The 21,813-nt window shown below is 50.4% G+C and overlaps 8 protein-coding genes across 8 annotated transcripts; 4 read left to right on the top strand and 4 right to left on the bottom strand.

Moving 5' to 3' along the window:
• Positions 1–18: 18 nt before the first annotated feature.
• On the top strand, positions 19–9,696 carry MIND_00313100 (Glycosyltransferase family 2 protein; the record flags this gene model as incomplete). Its single annotated transcript, XM_037359988.1, has 19 exons — positions 19–105; positions 157–576; positions 628–858; positions 906–1,546; positions 1,618–1,714; positions 1,771–2,395; positions 2,451–3,187; positions 3,321–6,375; positions 6,424–6,661; positions 6,710–7,035; positions 7,088–7,442; positions 7,492–7,711; positions 7,765–8,337; positions 8,383–8,406; positions 8,455–8,544; positions 8,592–8,656; positions 8,706–8,872; positions 8,924–9,542; positions 9,594–9,696. 19 exons carry the CDS (start codon positions 19–21, stop codon positions 9,694–9,696), a joined length of 8,673 nt encoding a protein of 2,890 aa, XP_037222873.1.
• A 297-nt stretch (positions 9,697–9,993) lies between these two features.
• On the bottom strand, positions 9,994–11,452 carry MIND_00313000 (uncharacterized protein; the record flags this gene model as incomplete). Its single annotated transcript, XM_037359987.1, has 4 exons — positions 9,994–10,161; positions 10,214–10,654; positions 10,705–10,960; positions 11,016–11,452. The coding sequence occupies 4 exons, from the start codon at positions 11,450–11,452 to the stop codon at positions 9,994–9,996; spliced, it is 1,302 nt and encodes a 433-aa protein (XP_037222872.1).
• Positions 11,453–12,434: 982 nt separating this feature from the next.
• On the top strand, positions 12,435–14,045 carry MIND_00312900 (uncharacterized protein; the record flags this gene model as incomplete). Its single annotated transcript, XM_037359986.1, has 7 exons — positions 12,435–12,455; positions 12,514–12,699; positions 12,748–12,858; positions 12,913–13,245; positions 13,293–13,438; positions 13,494–13,842; positions 13,899–14,045. The coding sequence occupies 7 exons, from the start codon at positions 12,435–12,437 to the stop codon at positions 14,043–14,045; spliced, it is 1,293 nt and encodes a 430-aa protein (XP_037222871.1).
• A 663-nt stretch (positions 14,046–14,708) lies between these two features.
• MIND_00312800 (uncharacterized protein) lies at positions 14,709–15,857 on the top strand (the record flags this gene model as incomplete). The annotated part of the gene is made up of 7 exons (XM_037359985.1): positions 14,709–14,810; positions 14,861–15,115; positions 15,164–15,367; positions 15,423–15,464; positions 15,522–15,539; positions 15,590–15,771; positions 15,821–15,857. 7 exons carry the CDS (start codon positions 14,709–14,711, stop codon positions 15,855–15,857), a joined length of 840 nt encoding a protein of 279 aa, XP_037222870.1.
• A 173-nt stretch (positions 15,858–16,030) lies between these two features.
• Positions 16,031–17,686, bottom strand: MIND_00312700 (uncharacterized protein; the record flags this gene model as incomplete). The annotated part of the gene is made up of 11 exons (XM_037359984.1): positions 16,031–16,053; positions 16,107–16,133; positions 16,181–16,255; positions 16,307–16,459; positions 16,508–16,520; positions 16,575–16,774; positions 16,821–16,874; positions 16,927–17,260; positions 17,314–17,507; positions 17,554–17,579; positions 17,631–17,686. The coding sequence occupies 11 exons, from the start codon at positions 17,684–17,686 to the stop codon at positions 16,031–16,033; spliced, it is 1,155 nt and encodes a 384-aa protein (XP_037222869.1).
• Positions 17,687–17,834: 148 nt separating this feature from the next.
• MIND_00312600 (Chromo domain-containing protein) lies at positions 17,835–19,397 on the bottom strand (the record flags this gene model as incomplete). Its single annotated transcript, XM_037359983.1, has 9 exons — positions 17,835–17,952; positions 18,003–18,418; positions 18,481–18,735; positions 18,787–18,863; positions 18,908–19,044; positions 19,089–19,117; positions 19,161–19,175; positions 19,222–19,298; positions 19,349–19,397. 9 exons carry the CDS (start codon positions 19,395–19,397, stop codon positions 17,835–17,837), a joined length of 1,173 nt encoding a protein of 390 aa, XP_037222868.1.
• Positions 19,398–19,553: 156 nt separating this feature from the next.
• Positions 19,554–20,522, bottom strand: MIND_00312500 (Aldolase-II domain-containing protein; the record flags this gene model as incomplete). The annotated part of the gene is made up of 5 exons (XM_037359982.1): positions 20,438–20,522; positions 20,259–20,388; positions 20,152–20,214; positions 19,989–20,098; positions 19,554–19,942 (listed from the first exon to the last, which is right to left on the bottom strand). The coding sequence occupies exons 1-5, from the start codon at positions 20,508–20,510 to the stop codon at positions 19,554–19,556; spliced, it is 765 nt and encodes a 254-aa protein (XP_037222867.1). The 5' UTR covers positions 20,511–20,522.
• Positions 20,523–20,850: 328 nt separating this feature from the next.
• Positions 20,851–21,506, top strand: MIND_00312400 (uncharacterized protein; the record flags this gene model as incomplete). The annotated part of the gene is made up of 4 exons (XM_037359981.1): positions 20,851–20,871; positions 20,927–21,231; positions 21,290–21,380; positions 21,435–21,506. The coding sequence occupies 4 exons, from the start codon at positions 20,851–20,853 to the stop codon at positions 21,504–21,506; spliced, it is 489 nt and encodes a 162-aa protein (XP_037222866.1).
• Positions 21,507–21,813: the final 307 nt, after the last annotated feature.

Genomic DNA, 21,813 nt, shown 5'->3' with positions numbered 1-21,813 from the left:
CTGCTTCATGTCCACTTCATGTCCCTGACGATGTTCCCCCATGAGCTCCTGCTCTTCCTCTTTTCTAACTTTCTCGATGTTGAAGATGTTCTTAATATACGCCAGGTTCGACTCTCACTGCCACGCTCCTGAATGCATTGGGATTCCTGAATACAGACATGCTGTCGCTTCGCTCAACTTTCTCGTGACAAAACACTCTGGCGCGCCTTCCTCCATAGACTTGAAGACTTGAAGATTCCCCTACCATCTCATTCTCAGCCTATTGAAGAACTTTCTTCGCGGGCTCTAGAAGGCATAGCTGTCTCGGCTTGTCGTGTTGCTCATCAATGGACTCGCCCACGAGAAATCCAAACAGTCTACCAACCTGCCACAAGCGAGACTGTGACAGGAATGTATCTATTTCTAGAGCGGTGGCTTCTCGTTATCTACCAGAGTGGCATGGTCAAATTGTGGGATATTGGCTTTGAGGGACAGCCATGCACCACCTTACAGTTGGCAAAACATCTGATGCTTTGGCGCTCGTGCGCTGCGTGTGTCCAAGACAATAGAATCATTCTAGGCCTAACGAACTCCCCGGTGTGATTCATTTCTCTGTCATTTGGCTACCAAGCTTACCTTCCTTGGTAGAATTCAGCGGAGACGCTCTCGGAGACCGTGCTTTACGAGATTGACCTTAACACCGCAGAATTTATACTCATGAGAAGCTTTTCATCTTCTTCATGGGCAATTCGTGCTATTGATGCGGAACGGCAGTTGTTAGTGCTCTCCTCCTCATCGATGCATGTGCTCGACATTTTCTCTTGGTCAAGCGGAACGACGAGGTCCATTTTGCTTGACTCTGGAGATGCGGAAGAGCTGGTATTTACTTCTCTTCGACCCAATTATGATCTAACGGCCGTTTCCAGTACAATGCAGTTCTTGCGCTGAAGTTCTTCGAAGGTTACTTTTTCGTCGTACGCACGCATACTTTCGAACTACACGCCTTGGATTCATCAATGCAACCTCTGAGGTTTGATCTACCTCACCCACTTTCCGAGAGAATGGTGCCGTCTATCTCTACACCAAGCAAATTATGCGTCTTAGCTTATGACTCTCGCTCCCTTGCTTGTTATGAGGTCTTCCTTGACCTAATGATACCATCCATGGACATAGTACCCATAGGTGAAGCTCTTTCAACTCCTGCACCCTCTGCAGATCCGACTCTTCCTCAATCGCGCTCACGTTGGTTTGTTCCGGCATATGATCTGGGTCCGCAAGCGATGCGAGTGGTCTGGGTAGAGCGAGAGAGTGCTAGAGTATCCAGAAGGGTGCGGGTGTATAGCTTTCCTCCAGAGAAGGGTTGGCACGATATGAACAGCGCGGCAAGCGTATTCCTGTTGCCCAGTTACGATTTGCGGGGTGAGTTGCAACTTGAACTTACTTGGCTACATTCGATCAATACACATAGAGGACTTGACTCATTGCGCGCTTGGAGAAATCAGTGGACGAATTGCGCTCGCGAATCGAATGGGGACGATATTTTTGTTAAAAGTCGTAAAATAGTCTTGTGAATATTTCCGGATAACCCCATCATGCTGAAAGCGGATTCTGGGCTGCGTAAGACACTGACTACATCAGCCACGACACATCTGTGGTGCCCACTCTCCCTCTTTCCCTTTCTCTTCCGTCCCAGCCCTACGTTGACGTCGGGCTGGAAGCAGAGAACCAAGACAATGTAAATCAAACCCGCCACCTAGTTTTTGTTGATTTTTCCGCTGACGATTTTCACAGATGAATCGAGGGACATCGCCTCTGTTCGATGTGCCCGAGTTTCCGACCCTAAGAAGGGTCAAGCCACTCCCAAAGCGTCGACGTATGGCTGTCACCGAAACCCAGCCAGGCAGTGGCAATGGGGACAGCTATTACCCTGCTGACGACGACGGAGATGATGATGCCAGTGAGCAAATGCAGCCCGGAAATACCAAAAAACGCAAAGTTCCGACTGCAATCCAAGCCAACGAGCCTCCTGACAATCCGAACGAGCAGATAGCTGTAGCTTCTGAGCCACCCGTAGAACCACCTCCACCGAGTTGGAATGGTCTCGGCATCCGCAAGGGAAAGCCGCCTAGGATTACACAGGCCGCTTTACAACACAAGGAGACACTAAAAGCTAGGAAGAGACAACTAGCAGCAGTGCTTGGGGCCCTTTCATTGGCCGATACTCTGGCCCTGGATCAGGCCTTGTCGGCTCATTACCCACTCCTGGAGAATGTCAACGTCGATCCGCCCCGAGTTCGACGCTCAAAACGACTTGCCCCCCGATTGGCGAGAGCGGCGCGCTATTCCGAAAAATTCCGTCATCCTGACAAACGCCCATTTATGGAGTGCGAGTTCACTTATTCGTGCCCCAGCTTGAGTTCGTTTAATTTTTTTCACCTCTTTCGACCACAAAAGATACTGAGCGAATGTAGCCGCGGAACGATTGGTAGCGACCAAAGAGGAGGTTCTGATGTTGCGAAAGCGATTTGAGGCAGAGCTCGCGAGGCAGGCTGCCAAAACAGCCAAACTCAATGCCCCGCCCAGAAAGAGCTCTCGTCAGAAACGAAGCTCGGCCAAGAATATCGCAACGACAACGACAACGACTCCCAGCTACCATGCCCCCCCTCCCCCCGTCATACCCAAAGAGAACGCAGACCCTGCCTCGCTTATGGGCATCAAGCCGCGTAATGTCAAGAAGAAGAAACGATCAGCCCTGGCGAATGCATCCAATCCACACCATCTACGCAACTATGTTCCCTCGCGATTACCCAACTCTGGAGTTTCCAATACCAGTACCGCAACGACTGGGTTGTGGCCGTTGCCCTTGCGATTTCTATCGGCCGATCTTCCACGAGGACGAAACAAGGCCAACAATGTGCCACTTGAAGGAGAGTCGCTGACGAATCCTGGCGATGAATGGATCTGTGCCTTCTGTGAATATCAGCTGTTCTATGGTGACGAAACCGCATTTCGTCATGCGGTCAAAAGTCGCAAAAAGATTTTGCGGCGACGGAGACGGGCTCAAGAAAGAGCGGCTGCTGCTGCCAGTGGGACGAGTACTGCGAAAGGCGCTCCAGAGAAGGTCGATGAAGAATACGATGTTCACCCAGGCTATGCTCCAGGGGTGGAAGATTTGCCACTTCCAAAGCAAACTAACTGGGCTGGCGAGGTAAACAGGGAACGAGAGCATGCAGGGGAAGTGGGATAAATAATACGAATATTTTTGTCATACAGTAATTCTTGTCCCCTAGATTTCTTTGATGTGGATGGAGTGTGAGCTTGTTGCGTCATAACGTGACTAGTCCCAATTCTACCTTTCCGCCATGTCCACGCCGGCGATGGCTTCGGGCGAGTTGCTCGACCTGGTGTCGTCGTCTGGGTCGGCAACCATTTACCCCAACGATGACGCTGTTCTCAACGTTCTCCACGCTCGCTTTCGTGCTGATTTGCCGTTCACACGAATCGGGGCAACCCATTTGCTCGTTGTCAACCCACTCAAAACTTTGGCCAATGTAAACGATGCCAGCGCCCACGAATACGAAGAGCGTTGCTACAAAGACACATCCCTCCCTGCCATCGACTCGCCAAAGTCCTTACAACCACACGTGTACGAGCTGGCGTGTAGGATGTATCTGCTTTTGCGACGAAGAAATGAGTCCCAGTTCGTCATTACCAGAGGCGTAACTTCCTCCGGAAAATCTTCTTCAATGAGGTTGCTCTCAAGCCAGCTTCTCCGCCTTTCCACCCATTCGCGAAAAGAGGCCAAATTAGCCGACCAACTTCGCGCCATGACGACGCTGCTCGATTCGTTCGGGAATGCCAAGACCCAGACCAATCCCGATGCCTCGCGACACTCCAAGCTTCTGGAACTTCATTTCAACGAGCGTGGTCGATTTGCTGGGGCGAAATGTCTGCTCTTTTCACTCGATAAATCGCGGCTGACCCGCCTGGTCCATGAAGAGCGAACATATCACGCCTTTTACCAGCTGTTAGCCGGCGCGACAACAGCAGAAAGAGACCAATTCCAACTCGAGGACCCATCTGAATATGCCTTGCTGGCATCGTCGGGCACCTATCGCCTTCCCTCTGGTCCATTTTCCGATGACACAACAGCCATGTCGGACCTCCGCGCAGCCTTCCGAACTCTCTCTTTCAAACACACTCCCGCTGTATTCTCCCTTCTCTCGGCCATCCTGGTGTCAACAAACATTTCATTCATCCCTGCCGACAATAACACCGAGGCTGCTACTGTTGCGCCAACTGGCATTCAAGCCCTCCAGCAGACCGCCAGACTGCTTGGCATTCCCGCTGACGACCTTGAAGCTGCGTTGACCAACAGGACTGCTTATGTCCGCAAAGAGCTTTATACCGTTCTTCTCAACGACGAGCAAGCCTCTATCCAGCGGACAAGTCTTTCCCGCGATTTATATGCAATCCTCGTCTCCTTCCTTCTCGAGTCTGCCAATCGTCGCCTCGAACCACCACCTGGAACAAATGTCATTTCTCTTCTGGACACACCAGGCTTTGCATCACCTCCCCTTTCGCTTGGGCCTGCCTCTTTCGAGGTCTTTGCGAGTAATTTCGCTGACGAACTTGTTCAGGGCTGGATCTCTCAAGCGTTGTTTGCTGACGCAGATGATGTTGTTGGGAACGAAGCGTGTGTTGAGATGTTGCGTGGAGTGCCTCTCAACGATCCTGCTGTCATCCCCACCAAAAAGTCGGACAAGGATGCGCGAGGGGTACTGAATGTCCTTGGACGTGCAAGTATGAATCTCAAGGCTGGCAAGGGAGCTGATCGCGATCGTGATGAAGAGCTCTTGGCTGAGTTAATTGGCCGCTTTTCAACCCACGCGTCATTCGAGACTGCCCCATTGCCGCCATCTGCTGGAGGAGTTGGGACTGGAAATCTTTCCACACGACCTCGAGCATTTGGTATCAATCATTATGCCGGCCATTGCAGCTATGATGTGCGTGGTTTCGTGAATGCCGATGCCGACCTTCTCGATCCCGCACTCGTTGTCCTCCTTCGTAGCTCGTCTGTTCCATTCGTCGCCAAACTTTTCGCTGGTCCTTCCCTCGCTGCAGAGCCTCATGCTCGCGATCCTAATACTGTCGTGTTGGCTCAAGTTTCCTCTCGGCCATTACGAGCGCCAACACTTGGTGGTGATGAGGAGTTAAGACGACTGGATTCTGGGAAGACGTACTCTGCTATGGTGCAACTTGACAACACCCTCTCCGCAATGTTGCATGGCTCAACTCGTACCCGACTTTGGACAATCACGTGCATTCGGCCGAATGACTCTGGTTCACCCAACTCATTCGATAAGAAACGAGTACGCGCACAACTACGCGCGTTACTTGTCCCTGCAATGATCCAGCGGGTGAGTGGAGGAGATTATGTTGCCGACTTTGATGCAGAGGAGTTTTGTGCGCGCTATGTTCCCACAATGCAAGGCAGCATTGAAGAACGCATCGAACAATGCGCAAGGTCAGGTGGCTGGCGAGAAGGGGAGGACTATCGTGTGGCTGGCGGGCGGGTCTGGATTGAGTACGGGGCTTGGAAAGGCGTTGAGGATGTATTGAGAGCCCAAGAGAAGCGAGGTGGCGATGACCAAGACGAGCGCGATGCGGAGGAGGGCACCGAATACACTCACGGACAGCCTCATGCGTATGAGGCGAGTGTGGAGAACTTCGCTGATCAATACGGGGGAGGTGGCCTTCAAACACCGATGTCAAACCCATTTGCAGGTGGTGTCCCAGCAGCTGGGGGCGAGACTGGCTGGGTTGGGTCTGATTACAAGGGTAGTCCTAGCGGGACGATAGAGGGCTACCCTGACTCGCCAATGCCATCGAAAGATGGTCATCCTAACCCTCCAGCGAGTGGCTTCGTCCAGAAAGACGCTTTGCTCGCCAACAACGAGGTGGAAGAAATCCCTTCAAGTCGTTCTCGTCGCGTTTGGCTCTGGGTGGTGTGGGGCACAACTTGGTTCGTTCCGACCTTCCTCATGAAACTCCTTGGCCGAATGAAGCGACCCGATATTCGTCTCGCCTGGCGCGAGAAGCTCGCCATCTTCATCCTGATTTTCCTCCTCAACGCCACCGTCATTTTCTACATCGCAATCTTTGGACGACTTCTCTGCCCAGACTCGGGCAAAGTTTGGGGTCTGAATGAGGTAGCCGAACATTCGCTGACAGCGAACTACTGGGTGACAATCCAGGGCGTTGTCTACGATGTGACGAATTTTGTGCAAGGCGACCATAGCGACACGAATTCGTTGCAAAGTAACAGTCAGGATGTGTTGCAAGTCCTCGCGGGACAGGACTTGACGTATTACTTCCCAGTTCCCCTCGTTCTTGGTACATATATTTCTTTGCCAGATATGACAATGCTAAATCGTTTCCCAGGATGCCCAACATTGGTCACTGACCCTACGATGTCCTTGAAGAACAAGAATTTTTCTATGACTGAACCGACGGCGATGCACGTCAGCGGTCAGTTACAAGCCATCGGAGGCTCTAAGCTGCACAATAATGATTGGTACACGGCGACTTTCCTCCCCAGAATGAAGCACTACCGCAAAGGCCCATTGGTTTATACGTCAAGGACTCTGAAAGATCAAGCAGCTGATACCAACATCGCCAAGTGGGCTGTTTTTTTTCCTTGGATATATTTCGTACTGATACTCTGAAGGGTCTGGGGTCGTTACAACAACAAGATTTATGATTTGACGGACTATCTCAACACAATCACTCTCAACGCCAACAACCCTGACTACGTCTTTTTGGACCAAGAGTTGGTGGCGGTGTTCAGGCAACAGTCGGGACAAGACATCACTAAACCGTTGAACGCCGTTCTCGAAACAATGGACCCAGAAAAGCGAGGTCTCAATCTCCAGTGTCTCAACAACGTGTTTTATATTGGCGACTATGATTTCCGCAAGACAGCGCGGTGTCAAGTCCAGAATTATTTCCTCATCGTGGCTTCGGGAATATTAGTCGCTTCGGTGGGACTTAAATGTGCGTGTTGACCATGTTTTTGTGAACTCTTGCGTCTAAATCCGTCGTTTAGTCTTGGCTGCGCTCCAGCTCGGTGGCAAACGTCTCCCGGAATTGCAAGATAAATTCGTTCTTTGCCAGGTGCCATGTTATACGGAGGGTGAAGACTCGTTGCGGAAAACTATAGATTCTCTTGCCGCTCTCAACTACGACGACAAGCGCAAACTCATTTTCATTATCTGTGACGGCAACATTATTGGTAGTGGGAATGACCGAACGACGCCAAGGATTGTCCTGGACATTCTCGGGATTGACCCAAAGCTTGATCCAGAGCCCTTAATGTTCAAGTCGGTCGGAGAAGGGTCGAAGGCAATCAACTATGGCAAGGTTTACTCAGGACTGTACGAGTTCGAGGGCCATGTTGTTCCGTGAGTATTTTTACGGGCTCGATATTGAAGTGCTGATGGAAGAATTCAGGTATATGGTCGTGGTCAAGGTTGGCAAACCCACTGAAAGATCCAGACCGGGTAATCGGGGTAAACGCGACAGTCAGATTCTGCTCATGCATTATCTGAACCGTGTCCATTTTGATGCCGCCATGTCGCCTTTGGAGCTGGAAATCTATCATCAGATGCGAAATGTTATTGGCATCGACCCTGCGTTCTACGAATACATCTTCACCATCGATGCTGATACCGTTCGTGCCCTTTTTATTCATATAAGCTGACTTGGCCCTAACCTCGTTTCTAGACGGTCACTCCTGAGTCCCTCAATAGACTCGTTGCTTCCGCCGCGGACGACTCGAGTATCATAGGCATTTGTGGCGAAACCAAGCTGCAGAACGAAGAAGGCTCATGGTGGACGATGATCCAGGTGTACGAATATTACATCTCGCACCATCTTTCAAAAGCATTCGAGTCGCTCTTCGGGTCCGTCACGTGTCTTCCCGGGTGTTTCTCCCTCTACCGCATCCGTACTGCCGACAAGGGACGACCTATCATTATTTCCAACCGCATCATCGACGAGTATGCAGAGCCCAACGTTGACACCCTTCACAAGAAGAATCTATTCTCGCTCGGCGAAGATCGGTACTTGACGACACTGATGCTCAAGCATTTCCCAACATTCAAAACCAAGTTCAATCCACATGCTCTTGCGCACACTGTCGCGCCTGAGTCATGGAAGGTTTTGTTTTCCCAACGGCGACGATGGATCAACTCAACAGTACATAATTTGTGCGAGCTCGTGTTTTTGCCTGAGCTATTTGGTTTCTGTTGCTTCTCGATGCGTTTCTTCGTCTTCATTGACTTGTTGGGCACTTTGGTATGTTTTGCTTTTCTGCTTATTCCTGTCTGATTGCCCTGTTAGATCCTTCCTGCAACCGTTGTTTATGTGCGTTCCGTTGTGCTCACTCAATGTCTGCCTGATAATTTGGGATAGCTTGCGTATCTCATTGTTGAAGTTGCCCTCCGGAGACAAGCTTTCCCTGAGATCGCCCTCATCATGATCGCCGTCACTTATGGTCTTCAAGTAGGCTATGCCAGCGTTTTCCCCACACTTTTGCTAACACCTTGGAGGCCATCATCTTTATTATCAAGCGTGAGTTCATGCTTGTCGGATGGATGGTGGTCTATATCCTCTCGTATGATTTTTTACGGTCCATCGTGTCTTCTAGTTGACGTTTCTTTCAGGTACCCTGTGTACAGTTTCTTCCTCCCCGTGTACTCATTTTGGTGCATGGATGAATTCAGCTGGGGTAACACACGTCTTGTCGTTGGTGAAGGCAAGGAGAAGAAGGTCATCATGAACGAGGACGAGAAATTCGACGATTCGATGATTCCTCTCAAGAAGTTCAGCGGTAAGTGGTTGTTTCATGGAGCAAGGGGGATTTTTGAATGCTTTTGGGTAGAATACGAGATGGAAGCATGGGAAACTGGCTCCAGACACTCTGAAGAGACTGGATACAGCGGAAAGCCTCGCTCTCGATCACGTGCCCCAGGCTCCCGAGGACAGTCGCCACACCCGTATCAGCAAGCGTCTCAGGCCGGCGACTACTACCGCGACACCAACTTGACCTCGCACAATGGATCCAATCCGAACTTGCGTCTTGGGTCTCAGCCGTCTTTGTCAAATCTTTCCCATCAAGCTCCGCTGCAACCAGTCCCTCAATTGCCGTTTATGCCATTTGGTGGCGGACCTGGCTCAGTCACAGGCTCAGACTATGGTGGAGGGATGCCGATGATGGGAATGCCATATCAGAACACTGGGAGCATGTATGGAATGATGGGACCGATGATGGGCGGCATGAACATGTACAGCGGCAGTTTCAATGGGTCGCAAGGAGGATTTGCCCCACCGGTTATGCCCGCTGCTGCGCCGATGACACGGCCCATGTCGACACTGTCGATGGCGACAACAGCCAATATGTTCTCGGGCCCTAGCCAGAACCCGAATCCCTCAGACGACGAACTTTTCAATGCTCTGCGACATTACTTGAGCACGCAAGATCTCATGACCGTTACGAAGAAGTGAGCTGATCTACTCCTTTTGTCCTCTGTTTTCTCACCAGTTTTCTCCAGAACCGCGCGAGAAGCGATCACTGCGAAATTCCCGAATGCGGACCTGACATCTCGAAAAGAGTTTTTGAACAACTCTATCGACACGATCCTTTCTGAATCATAGAGACCTTTCTTTATTACATTATCCATGGACTGATCACGCTCATCGAGTTGCTTTGCATTGCTTGGACTGTTGGCGCCGAATTTCTGATGGTAGCATACATGGACATGGCTATATATATATAGTATACTATCATAATATACCATCTGCATTCGTGATGTCTGTGGCTAATTTGCTGACTCAGAATATACGAGGCTGCAACTTGCTGACTCAGAACATACATGCTGAGTCAGGAATCCAATATAACAGAATAAATACATGCTATCTATATTCTATGTAAATATTATGTAAATATATTATTTAAATGGTTTCTGCAAGACGACGACCCAGTTCCTTCTTCAAATGCTCAATCATCAGGTTCTCGTTTTCCGCATCCACAACAGAGATTCCAGCCGTCATCGTCTTCCGCTCGGGCCGTCGAACCGACTCGTAGGGTTGCATACGGCGCATGTGACCCATCCTCCATAACTGAAACCAAGATTAGATCTGCTTTCCTTCTTTGAAAAAAATAGTTCCTTACCCGAAGCTGCTTAACCAAGCCTTCTAGCTCTGTAGTCAAGGCTTCCTGCGCTTCGTCAGACGTGTTCTCCTTGACCTTGGCGCGAATGTCGTAGTCGCGAAGGAAGTTGAGCCATGCGCGTTGTTGGGTCGGGAGATGCAGTGACTCCTTTTCCGATGTCGGAAACGGACGAATGCCAAGGAACGCGTCCAGAGTGCGGAATAATAAACTTTGCCCGCCAGAAATTCCGTCAATACCTTCCAGCGTCCAGCCTTGGTAGCCTTGAACATAGGCAAGCCATACGCTTTGCACGAGGTTAGAGTCGACGAGCGTCGCGAAGAAGTGTTTGAAGGCGGTCTTGAGCACCTCGTTTGCGGACTTGAGCGTGGCGGTGGCGGAGGTTAGGTCTCCCGAGTCGAGGAAAGCGATTGTGCGAGCGAAAAGGTGGTACATAGTAAGTGTCTGTATTATTGCTGCCTGAGACACGACTGACGCAGAAAGGTGAAACTCACTCGTTCCTCCATCGAGCAGATGAGTTTGGTGTTCCAGTACTCGGTGCTCTGATGGGTTTCAGGCATACCGATGTTGACGCTGTATTCTAACCGGTCGTCGGCTCGCAGGTTGGCGTACATCAGCGAGGTCATGCAGCCGCCAGGCGATGTTGTGCCGAAGTGCTTTTGCAGGCACCTCCATGGGACATTCAGTTGTTCGGGAAGATCAAGCGTCTCTTCGTTTTGGGCTTCACTCACGATGGGACTTACGCCCCAGCTAGGTGGTCAGTCAGAAACGGAGCTATTCGGAGGCGAGGAGGAAGTATATTCACCGGTAAGCATGGCGGAGCATGGAGATGCAAAGCCATATGCCGAGCCAGGCTCCCTGTGAACAGGACTGGGGGTCAGATGCGGCGCGGTCAAGCGCAGACTGGACATTCCGCATGTTTATCCGCTCGTCAAGCAGGGCCTGCATATGGTTGCGAAAAGCGTTAATGAGTTGTCGATTGTGGGCGTTGTCGGTCGATGACTCCCGCGCGGGGAATAAAGGCTCCATTTCTCGCCAAACGGAATCGTACACCCGCAGCTCTATGGGCCAGGTGTCCCGGTATGTCGCCCGTGGCGGCCATTCGCCCCCGCCACTCTCGACCAGCTCACGGAGAGACGAAAGAATAGGGTGCTGTGTAGTGTCACAGAGGATTTCCTCGCTAGGAGACGACGGGGGCTGGGAGGAGGGTTGGTACCAGGAAGAGAGAAGCCAGGTCAGCATCTTGGGGATGGTGAGGGTCGGGTTTCAAGCGGGCGCGGCAAGACACATAACATAACAATTTTAAGCGTTGGTGATTGTGTCAAAAAAACATGCGGGTAAGACCCGAGGATCTTTTCGGACCTTACCCACTCTTTGCTCGATCGCAGTCTTGACTGTACTTGTTGCTTGGAGGGTCGTCATTGTGGTTCCTTCGTCAACTTTCTTCAGTGGGAGAAGAATCTTGCTCCGGAAAGCACTGTGACGCACACTAACCAAGAGTTGGCTGTGAGTTGGTATAGAATCTTATTTTGTCCAGCTTGATCAGTTCCATGCTGGGAGAAAGTCATCATAGCTACTAGTAACAGCAACGAGCTCGGAATTCAGATTGTCGTGCCCCACGAACATTCGCAACAGCGGCCGTTAGGAACGAGGAGGTCCAACTTCTTTCTATGACGCCATGAACACTGTCCAAACTGGATGTACTTTCGTCCTGCGGGTTTAGATCGTCCAGGACCAAGGATGGGGAATGTGGAGGCGAAGAAATGAAGAGGGAAGATGAACGCTGCAAGAAACTCGCCGCGGCCGTCAGACAGTTGCCGTAAACTGAAAAGAGACACGCGACCACGCGCACAATTGAAAGCTCGAGGGGGTCATGGCCGACGTCAATTTTACATCAGGTCCTCTGCTGCTACTTTAGGAAATTTTCCGTCTTAGGTGACACAAATATGCTTTCTATTACAGGACTGACCAGCTAGACTCTAAGCCTTGTCTAAGCCAGTCAGTTTGTCTCTCTGTACTGATATCAGATAAGATGATCGCCTATTAATAGTATTAAGAGGTAAGTCTAAGATTGACAAAACCAATATTAATCTCCATAAGTCGTCGACGAGATCCGGAGCTAAATAACGCCTACGCATATGACGCAGCTAGTGTACTCGTCATCCACGAAACTTGTACAGAACCTGCCAACAATTTTGTGACAGTCACAATCTTTTCTTCATCTATGGAGGAGCAACTTCGTGAAGTCAGTCAATCACCGTCCAGCACCATTCGCCCGCTAACCAGCTCGCGGAAGTGCTCAGCTTATTCCCTTCCTCCGTGATCGAAACCCGCAAGTCCGCCAAATCGCTCTATCCAACCTCCTTCCACAAACAGTCAAAGATGCCCCTCATCGAAGCATCTTCCTCAGCGGACAGCAGGGTGGATTGCAGGCAGGGAAGGACAAGAATGTAATCCGAGACCTCAAAATCCTATGTCGTGACCAACTGGTGCGTGTGGACTGTCCTGGTCCATGCTCGGTCCTGATCGCAAACCAGAGCGTCGCTCATGATGCATTCCGTGCGCTGGTCAACCTTTCCGAGTCTGCTGCGCTGGCAGGCTCCATAGGAGATCCAATGTTTCTCTACTTCGTCGTGTCGTATATCATAGTGCGTGCTCTACCGCTTAACACTGAAATAAAAGACTCACTTTCTCGCCCATAGAACCCACAGTCTGTACTGGCTGACCTGGCATCTATGCTGCTCTCAAATCTCACAGCGACTCCATTCGCCTGTCGCGAAATCACATCGCTCGAAATCGATATCATCCCCGACGCGACTTTGCCAAACGGTTTCTTTGCGGCTGAATCACGATGTGCTACGGCGCCAGCGCCAGAGCCATATCCTACCGGGCAATCTCGGAGTGCTTTGGCCCTCCCTCTCCTTGTCCAGGCTTTCGTCCAGGGCGCTCAAATTGAAGACGCTGATGCAACATCCTCACGAATACGCAAGGGAAATTTACACTTTCTGGCCAGCGTTTTTGCCAATATAACAACAGTGCGTTGCCTTCGATATTCTTGTCCCATCACTCAAAATAGCTCCAGTCCCCCGCCGGCCGCAGTTTCTTCCTGTCACCATATCCGCACCAACCGCTCGAGCAGCAACCCTTGGAATATCCGTTGGCTAAGCTTGTGCCTTTTACGGAACACAAAGATACGATTCGGCGGGGAGGCGTCGCGTCAACTCTCAAGTGGGTGTTTGAGCCCGTTCCATCTAGCGCTTGTCATGATGAGTATGTGTTATAGGAACTGTGCTTTCGAGGCTCCCGCGCATAAAGTTATGTTGAGCCCGGATTCCGAATCTGTTTCAACTGGCTCTTCTAAACCAACGGCCCCCGGTGTTGACGCTCTTCCGTACATTCTCTTGCCCCTTGCCGGCCCTGAAGAGCTGGACCTCGAAGACCAGGAGAAGCTACCAGACGCGCTGCAGTTCCTACCACCGACAAAAGTGCGGGAGCCTGACCAAGCGATCCGATTACTTCATATCGAGACGCTTTTGTTGCTCTGTCACACGCGATGGGGCAGGGACTACCAGCGTGAACATGGTGTCTACGAAATCGTACGGGCAACCCACGAAAATGAGACAGTTGACAAGGTTCGAGTCGGACCAGATCATCGATTTGCTTCCGTCTCAGCTAATTTTGGATTTAGATATCAGAACACATTGAACGCCTCGTCCAGCTTTTGAAAGGCGACGAACCGGCGGTTGAGGAACTGCCCGAGAGTGAAACGTCGGAACGCGATGGCAAGTTGCCTGAGACTGATGAAGACGAGGACAGTCGAATTGAAGAAGTGTGAGCCGTGTAACCTTAAGTGATTCTCTGTCATCGTCATACACTTTCCGAACAATCTCATTCACCACGCCTGATAACTTGAAGAACGGGCACATTCGGTTCTAAAAATACTGTCACCTCCAAACCCTTCTCAAGCACGTGGTCTCTCTCTTTTCAAGACAACGACTCCGAGTCTTCGACTCCATGACCATCTGGAATCAAGCATAGCCTGCTTGTTTGTTTGATATGGTCGGGTGGTATACTATTTCCATACCGATCCTACTTTGGAGCACCCTGAATAGCTCATTCCATTAGCTAATTTTGGAGTGGGCGTTGCTTTGCAACCAGGGCGTTGTTCTGTCGTTAATTTTGGGGGTGCATCAGACTGGTGGGGCCAGAGTCTCCGCAGGTAACGATACCTGCATGATACCCGATCGAACTTATTTTGGGAGCAGGGCGATGGGAGTATAAAAGTGGAACGCGTAATGGCGGAGCAGCCCAGTGCGTTTTCTGTTCCCGTCCCTGTTCTTCATCATCATCACCTCTCCCATTCTACGACCCGCGGTCGTATTTATTCAAGCAGCAAAGACCCTTCGTTGGCTAGTCCTATAACACACACTACGTGCAGCGCACTCCCCTCTCGACGCGAACCGAATTTAATCTACTCGACCACTCCTTTTTTTTGACGATGTTGTTCAACCTTGCTGTCTTCCCCCTCGTTGCCTCGCTCGCAGGCTCTGCCATCGCGGCCCCCCACCGCGTGGACTCGTCCTTGATGGCGCGCAAGGACGTATGTCGCTTTCTTTCCGATGCGAACTCTCATTGAACAAATCCCTCTAGACTGGCGCTTCCTCCGATGATATCGCATCACTCCTCGGCGGCCTCGACAACGCCGGCGCATCAGCCGCTGGATCAGCCGTCGCATCCGGCATTGCGGCCAGTGCAACCGGCACCGGCATTGATGACACCGGAGCTGCTGCTGGCGCCAACTCTACCGAGACTGGCGTCGACTCGACTGGCAACGCAACAGACACTGCCACGAGCGGCCAGACGACCGTGACCGTGTTTGTCACTGTTACTGACGCAAACGCCGCAGTGAGTTGTTTCTTCTTGGAGCCAACGAGTTACTTATGATTGGCGTAGGCGGCGACTGCTGGTGCTGGTGCCGGAAAGAAGGGCAAGGGAAAAGGAAAGAAGGGCAAAGGCAAGAAGGGCAAGGGTAAAGGCAAGAAGGGGAAAAAGGCTGGTCAAGCTGCTGGCGGAAACTCAAACGCTGGAAATTCCACTGCCGGAGCTGCTGATGCTGGAGCTGCTGGAGCCAATTCTGGAGCCGCAAACGCGGGTGAAGTATGCAGCTTTCCTCCGCTTCGACTGTTCAAGAATTCAGTTAATTGTTCGTCAGGCTGGTGCTGCTGGCCAAGACGGTGGAGCAGATGCAGCCAACGTACGCTTCTCCCCCATTTGACGTTTTAATTGAGTGCTGAGCTTTCTTGTTTCTCAGGGTGCGGCTGGCGCAAACGTATGTTTGGCCTACGTTGGTCATCGAGCGTGAAACTGATCAATCATCAGGCTGGTGCGGATTCTACTGGTGTTGCCAGTGGTATCGACAACGCTGCTGGATCTGGTAGCGTTGCTGCTGGAGCCGACTCTGGTCTGGACGCTGGCGTTGACAGCAACGACGCTGCGATTGCCGCAATTCTGTCCAGCATCGAAGCCCAGGCCGCTACTGCCACCGCTCTTCCGGCTGCTGGGTTCGTCTCCTCTCTCTTTCTGATCTGTGGCTCATACTATCGCACTTAGTAAAACCCGTCGCAGCCGCCTCAACCGTCTTCTCTAAAGTAGATTACGCCTCAACTCGACTGGGTCCTGGATCGGACCATGGACCTCTTATTAGCCAACCCAGTTTATTCTTTTGTAGCATAGAGATGATGTAGTACTCGAGAACGAAACACAAAATTCACCCATTAACTGAGTGTGTTATAAGTATAAATAAAGTGAAGGTAGAATATTTTAATTGTTTATATGCATGTTTTCTGTGGGCGTAATTATTGGCGAAAAGAAATTTATTTTCCAACAAAATACATACCTTGCTTGAACCGACAATTCCCTCGCTCTGTTAAAATTTGTCAACGCATGTCGTAAAAAACCACGCATGCTCACTCAAAAAAAAGCAGTTGGTTGCTGTAGGACACTGGTGACCATAACAGCAATCTTCACCAAATTGGCAAACTTTGCCTGTCAAGATCCATTAGTGATCATGATCTTCATCGCACGCAGGCGACGCGCCTTTGTTTGCCACTGGGCAAACCGTCTTCTTAACGGCCTTCCGAAACTCATCTCGTTGGTCATCCGTCAAGACGTAGTCGTGGCAGAAATTACACGACGCGCCGGCACTACAGCCCTTCTTCAGGTAGAAGGCAATGCAGGGAGGCGGCTTCTCTAGAGGTGATGCGTTAATTGGGGGTAGGTCTAGCGAAAGAGACTTACGCTTGATCACAGGCTACGAAGACAATGAAAGTTTTCAACACACGCTGCTTGCTAGCTCCAAACTCACCAACTTTGGATCAATCTCTCTGGACGGACCATCGCTGAACTTCTGTTTCAAGAACAATTCGGGGATGGTTATTATGGGGAGATCGAGCGATGCGATGCCAAACGCAATATCGGCGTAACCCTTTAAAAGGATCAATTTCTCCTTATAACCTGCGGTGATTTGGGAGTGCAAATTCGCCACATAACCATTGTCGTGACAGCCTGTTTCAGGTTTGGGTTCATGACCATAGACGGAGTATGAGCTCACCCCCAAAGATAACTTTGAAGGTTTCCGACAGTCGTATCTCGTCCTCAAGATAACCTTGACTTTCCATGAGCACTCTAATGAGAAGGGGGCGATTCAAGTCAGTTGCCTTTTAGTTTAGCGTCGGCAGCTTCCTTCGTGCTGCCCACGTCGACCATGATAAAACGTTCTGTAGCCTGATTAAACCCAATGACAAACTCGTCCAATTTGTTGGTCAGAGCGGCGAATCCACAGCGTCGAAGGGTATTCAGAAGACCTTGTTTGTTGAAGAAGACATAGACCCAGAGTTGATACATTCTGGCGCCGAAGTTTTCGGTGAGAGTTTGCATTGTTTCGTCGGACAATCGTCGAGCGGCAACATGGCCGCCCTTCTGGCCCTGCGAAATGAGTTGGGTCGAGAATATGGCACCATCTCCATCTATCAGCATCACAACTCGGTTTCCCTGTGATGTTCAGAGGGCGTGCCCATGATCGACATAGAACTTGAAAACCTCACCTTGTCGTCCCTATGACTGACTTCGTCTCTTAAATGCACGTTGGCTTGTTGCACCTCAACCAATGCCATCTTAGCGGTCTTGAGTTCCGCATTGACTTCAGTATAAGCACGTTTAAATGCCGATAATTCGGTTTGTAGGCTCTCCAAAGCCTGTTTGTACGTTGTTTCATTTTGGACCAGTGTCGTTATCTCGTCTAGTGCGGCTCAGAAGTTTTAATTAACGAGGTGAGCTCTACAGACCTCTAAGGTTGTCTAAACAAAGCTCTCTGTCATACGTTGAGATGTGCCACTGAGGAAAGACCAACACACACACACACATTGGATGAGCCACTGGAACTTTGCTTGCAGTATGAGTCGTAAAAGGCGCCTCCATTCTTGAGGGCTGGTTAAATAGCGTAAAAGATGGCCAGCCAGCCAGCCATGCAACCAAGGCGAGGGCAAGGAGAAACTCGATTCAGAAGGTGTTTCACAACCAACGATACATGACTAAGCAATCTAATCGGCACGTGCTTTCAAAGATATTACTGCATATCCACTCCGAGGTCTGTCCATGCCTGTTGCTCAATCGATGTGAGTAGCATAGTGATGTCTATGTTCAGGTCTTCATTGGCCAAATGATGGTCATGGTTGACCCGTAGGCTAAGTAAAATACTCAGTATTGGCATCTGGAATCGAGATATCGAACTTACGCAGCAAGGGGATCTTCGCCAGCGTCATAGAAGGACGTTGTTATCGCATCGCTCGCCACCATTTCCGGGATGGTGCTACCAAACTCCAGCGTTCCCTCTCCCACGTAGTTGTTGCCTGTTGGTGTTGTCTCGCGGCGAACATCTGCAGGAGCAGAGGTCTCTTGGTTCTCCTCCACATCGGTGGCCCGTCTTGCTTTGGAAGCTTTGTCTGGATAGTGCGGAATATTTGGTGCGATTTTTTGTTGCGCCAACCGTTTTTTCGTGGGATTACCGATGGATTCGAGTGCTTGGGGACCATCCCAAAGTTTGACTTTGATCTGCCGACGATTCCATGTCTTTTTGACTTCTCCACCGGATTCCTTGTCATCCATGTTGGCTTCCGGTTTGGGTTCAGGAGCGGAATTTCCGTCTTTAGGCTGTTAGGATACTTAGTTGATAGTCCGATTCATATAGAGGAGGGTCTTGAAACTGCACTCACAACGGGAGTTGTTAGTTCAAGTTGCTCAACTTGAGGGGCCGACTGCGACGGATGCACCATTCCTTCGTCTCCGCCCATCTGCCTGTGTTTCATTGCGGGGATCCTCAAGATCAGTTTTGGTTGTTTTTCGGCTTCAAGCGGAGTTGCAATCCGAGCTTTTTTAGCCGGGGCTGCCTCCACATCAACATCTTCCTCGTCTACATTGGGCGACGGAGACCTGCTTGGAGACAGGGAATCTGTGACCCATTCCGTTCTCTGACAGCAGTCAATCGGTGAAGGAAGGGTAAGCAATAACGGTTGAGATACCGCTCGTCTTGGGTTTGCGTTTTGTGCGTCCACTTCCGCCTGTGGAACCTCCTTCGCAAATATCTTTTTTTCTGCTTCTATCGACTTGTCAACACAAGACCTGGTCCACAAAGGTACTAACCTATGTAGCCGTCGAGTGGAGAAACTATGACACCGTTCTCGTTTGTCATGAAAGTTCGCGAACCTTGGTCCACGCCGAGTTGCCAGAATCTATGAATCTTTGAGAGACACGAAAGGAGATTTTCTATGGGCTCCCAGCTATTTGGATTGTCAGGAAGTCGGGGTAGCAAAGGGTCACATACGTATTGTCGTCGTCGGACCATCCAGCCCACTGTCAATTTGTATGAGCTTTCATGACAGAAGTCATTGCATACCTTGACAAAATAGATCTAGAATGGTCATCAATGTCGAGTAAGATTAGAACGAGCTACTAACCCATCCACCGAGGCGAACTTCATACATGCGGATGTCGCCCGATGAGTTGAATTGTCGCTTCGCCTTGAGAATCACTTCTTGAACTTCATGTCAGTTTTGCTTAGATGGGCTGAAAGGACAGACATACCGACATACCAGCGCTTTGGCTCTGCGTGATGCCGTTTGCGCTTTCCCATTATTGCAAGTTTGAGGGCAAAGAGAAAGATTTGTTGGAACGCACAACACATCAAAAGCTGATTCCGGGTTGTGATCGGCTTGTTCAGGTGCAAGGACGGTGTTTTTTTACAGGTTCAGTATAATACACATATTGGATTGGTTCACAACACCTAAGTTCACATCGAATGTCCATTGTCCTCGAGCTCACGTGCCCATACGTCCCACGCCCTCCCCACTTGTCCTGAGATACTCTCAGTTGCCTGTTGGCATTCCTCTTGAGACAGGAATTTGATGTTCGATTGACCACCCGTAAGTGCACTCAGACTGGTAAGAATGCGTGCATTTGTTTGCGTATATATCGCGCGAAACACGGCCAGTTTGAGCGAAGGTGCGGTGAGAGTTGCTCCGTGGCCACGCATGAGGACAAGAGGTCTCGTAAGCTGGGATTGTTCGGGTGGAAGAAAGAGTGAAGCTAGGGAGGCGCCATGCGTCGTATTGCGAATCAGCATGTCCGTGGAAGGGCCGAAATCTTGAGCAATGTCGAATATGGGTGGGTTGGACGATCCTGTAAAACTGAGTGAGGAAGAAAGAAGTCGCCAAGTCTTGTTTACCCAGAAAAGACGCCATATGAAAGATCGCCTTGAATGGAATGGGGGCGACGCCAAACGGTATGACATCAGGCGAATGAAAATGTACGACGGCATGGACATCCTTGTGTTGTCTAGATTACTAGTGTCAACACCAACGCCGTTTAGAGAATGACCATCGACAGACCGATATATTTCACTGTGGATAGAGCGCTCCAGAAAGCCGCGAGGAGAATCTGGGTTCACTGGTCTGGGAGCATTCAAAGAAAAGTAAGCAAAAGTTGCAAAACCCACTGAGCATCTATTATCCGCCAGACTACAATGTCCTCAGGGACTACGAGAGCAGGCGCCAAGTTCCGTGACAAGAGAAAGTGGTCGTCTGGTGCACGGGGGTCTCGACAAGAGATGTGGCCGAATCCATCCACTGGTATAAAATGTTACGCAGAAAATTGTGCTTGTTTATTGGCGCATACCGACTCCGTGCTGGGCCAATATTCTAGACGCCAAAGATAAGTCTCTCAGGCGCTCCGTAAACTCGTCCTGCATAATTTGAACGTGAGGAGGGAGGAATGTTCAGATCAGTGACGACGGACCTCCGCAAGCCTGAGAGAGTTGTTGACCGTCACGGCCCGGGTGTGAGTGTGTGCCAACGTGACATGATCCACCAAGCTCGGACTGGTGCAGTTTATTGCCGCTGGGTAACCCAGGAAAGTGCAGGCCTTGAATTCAAGTTCCACGAATCGTGATGAGGTAGAACAATATTTGCTGCGATCAATGATTACGGAATAGGGGGTGATACCTTAAAAGGAAGTCTGAGCACGGGAGCTGATTGTTTGTCTTGACTCTGATTGCCAAACAAACGCGCATCGATATCGCCACAACCACCATGACGGACCGAATTCGTGAGGTGTACCATACTTCCTCCGTATTTACGGCTGGAGTCTTACTGGAGCCCATGCTAGAAAATGAACTCGCTGCGCGTGGAGGCAGACCATGCCATCGAGCGTGCTGAAACGGCAGAGAAGAAGATTCACCAATTGGAACTGGAGTTGCTAGCTAAGGAGCAAGAGATTACTTCGCTGTCGCACCGACTCGATAACGCCAATTCTCAGCTGGACAAGGCGGAGTCCTCGATCGCGGACTCAAAAGCGGACCGTGAAGCAGGAGAAACTAGCAAGCAAGCAAATGAGGGTCTGACACGCAAGATTCAGTTGTTGGAGGAAGAATTGGATGCTGCAGAGAAGAACGTCAAGGAGACGGTGGAAAAGTGAGCTCATTTTTTCAATTCAGCCTCGACACCACTGATTCGTCGCGTAACTTTATAGACTGAGGCAAGTTGATGTGAAGGCGGAACATTTCGAGCGACAGGTGCAGCGCGTTGAACAAGAACGCGACCAATGGGAGCAGAAATTTGAGGTACGTTTGTGTTGAACTCGACCTCTTCCAATCGATGGCTCAACTTATATTCAGGCAATGGAACGCAAGTACAAGGAGTCCAAAGCAGAGCTCGACGAACTGGCGCAGAGTTTGCAGGATCTTTAGATTTCCTTCCCTTTTCTCCGACGACGACACCAATACTACGACTCCTTTCCTCTATTGTGTACCACTGCAATCACATCGTTCTTCTAACATTCACATCACTCCCTCGTGAAACGGCAACCAATCGACAATATAATAATGTTCTATCGCGATGGACGCAGGAGTCTGGAGTAGAAAGGTGAGTCGCATTCCACCGCGTGACCAAAGAGAGAGGCTTACACCTGACAAGCAGTCTAAAGAAAGACTCGATATCCAGACTCAGATCACTTTCTGAAGTAATGGGGTCCGAGTCTTGAGGCCGTGCGTCTCC

The sequence above is a fragment of the Mycena indigotica genome, assembly GCF_014461135.1.
Source record: "Mycena indigotica strain 171206Taipei chromosome Unknown Mind.scaff0003, whole genome shotgun sequence".
Classification (NCBI taxonomy): Eukaryota; Fungi; Basidiomycota; class Agaricomycetes; order Agaricales; family Mycenaceae; genus Mycena; species Mycena indigotica.
The sequence above is the reverse complement of the archived record's forward strand: the minus strand, read 5'-3'. Positions and strand labels throughout refer to the sequence as shown.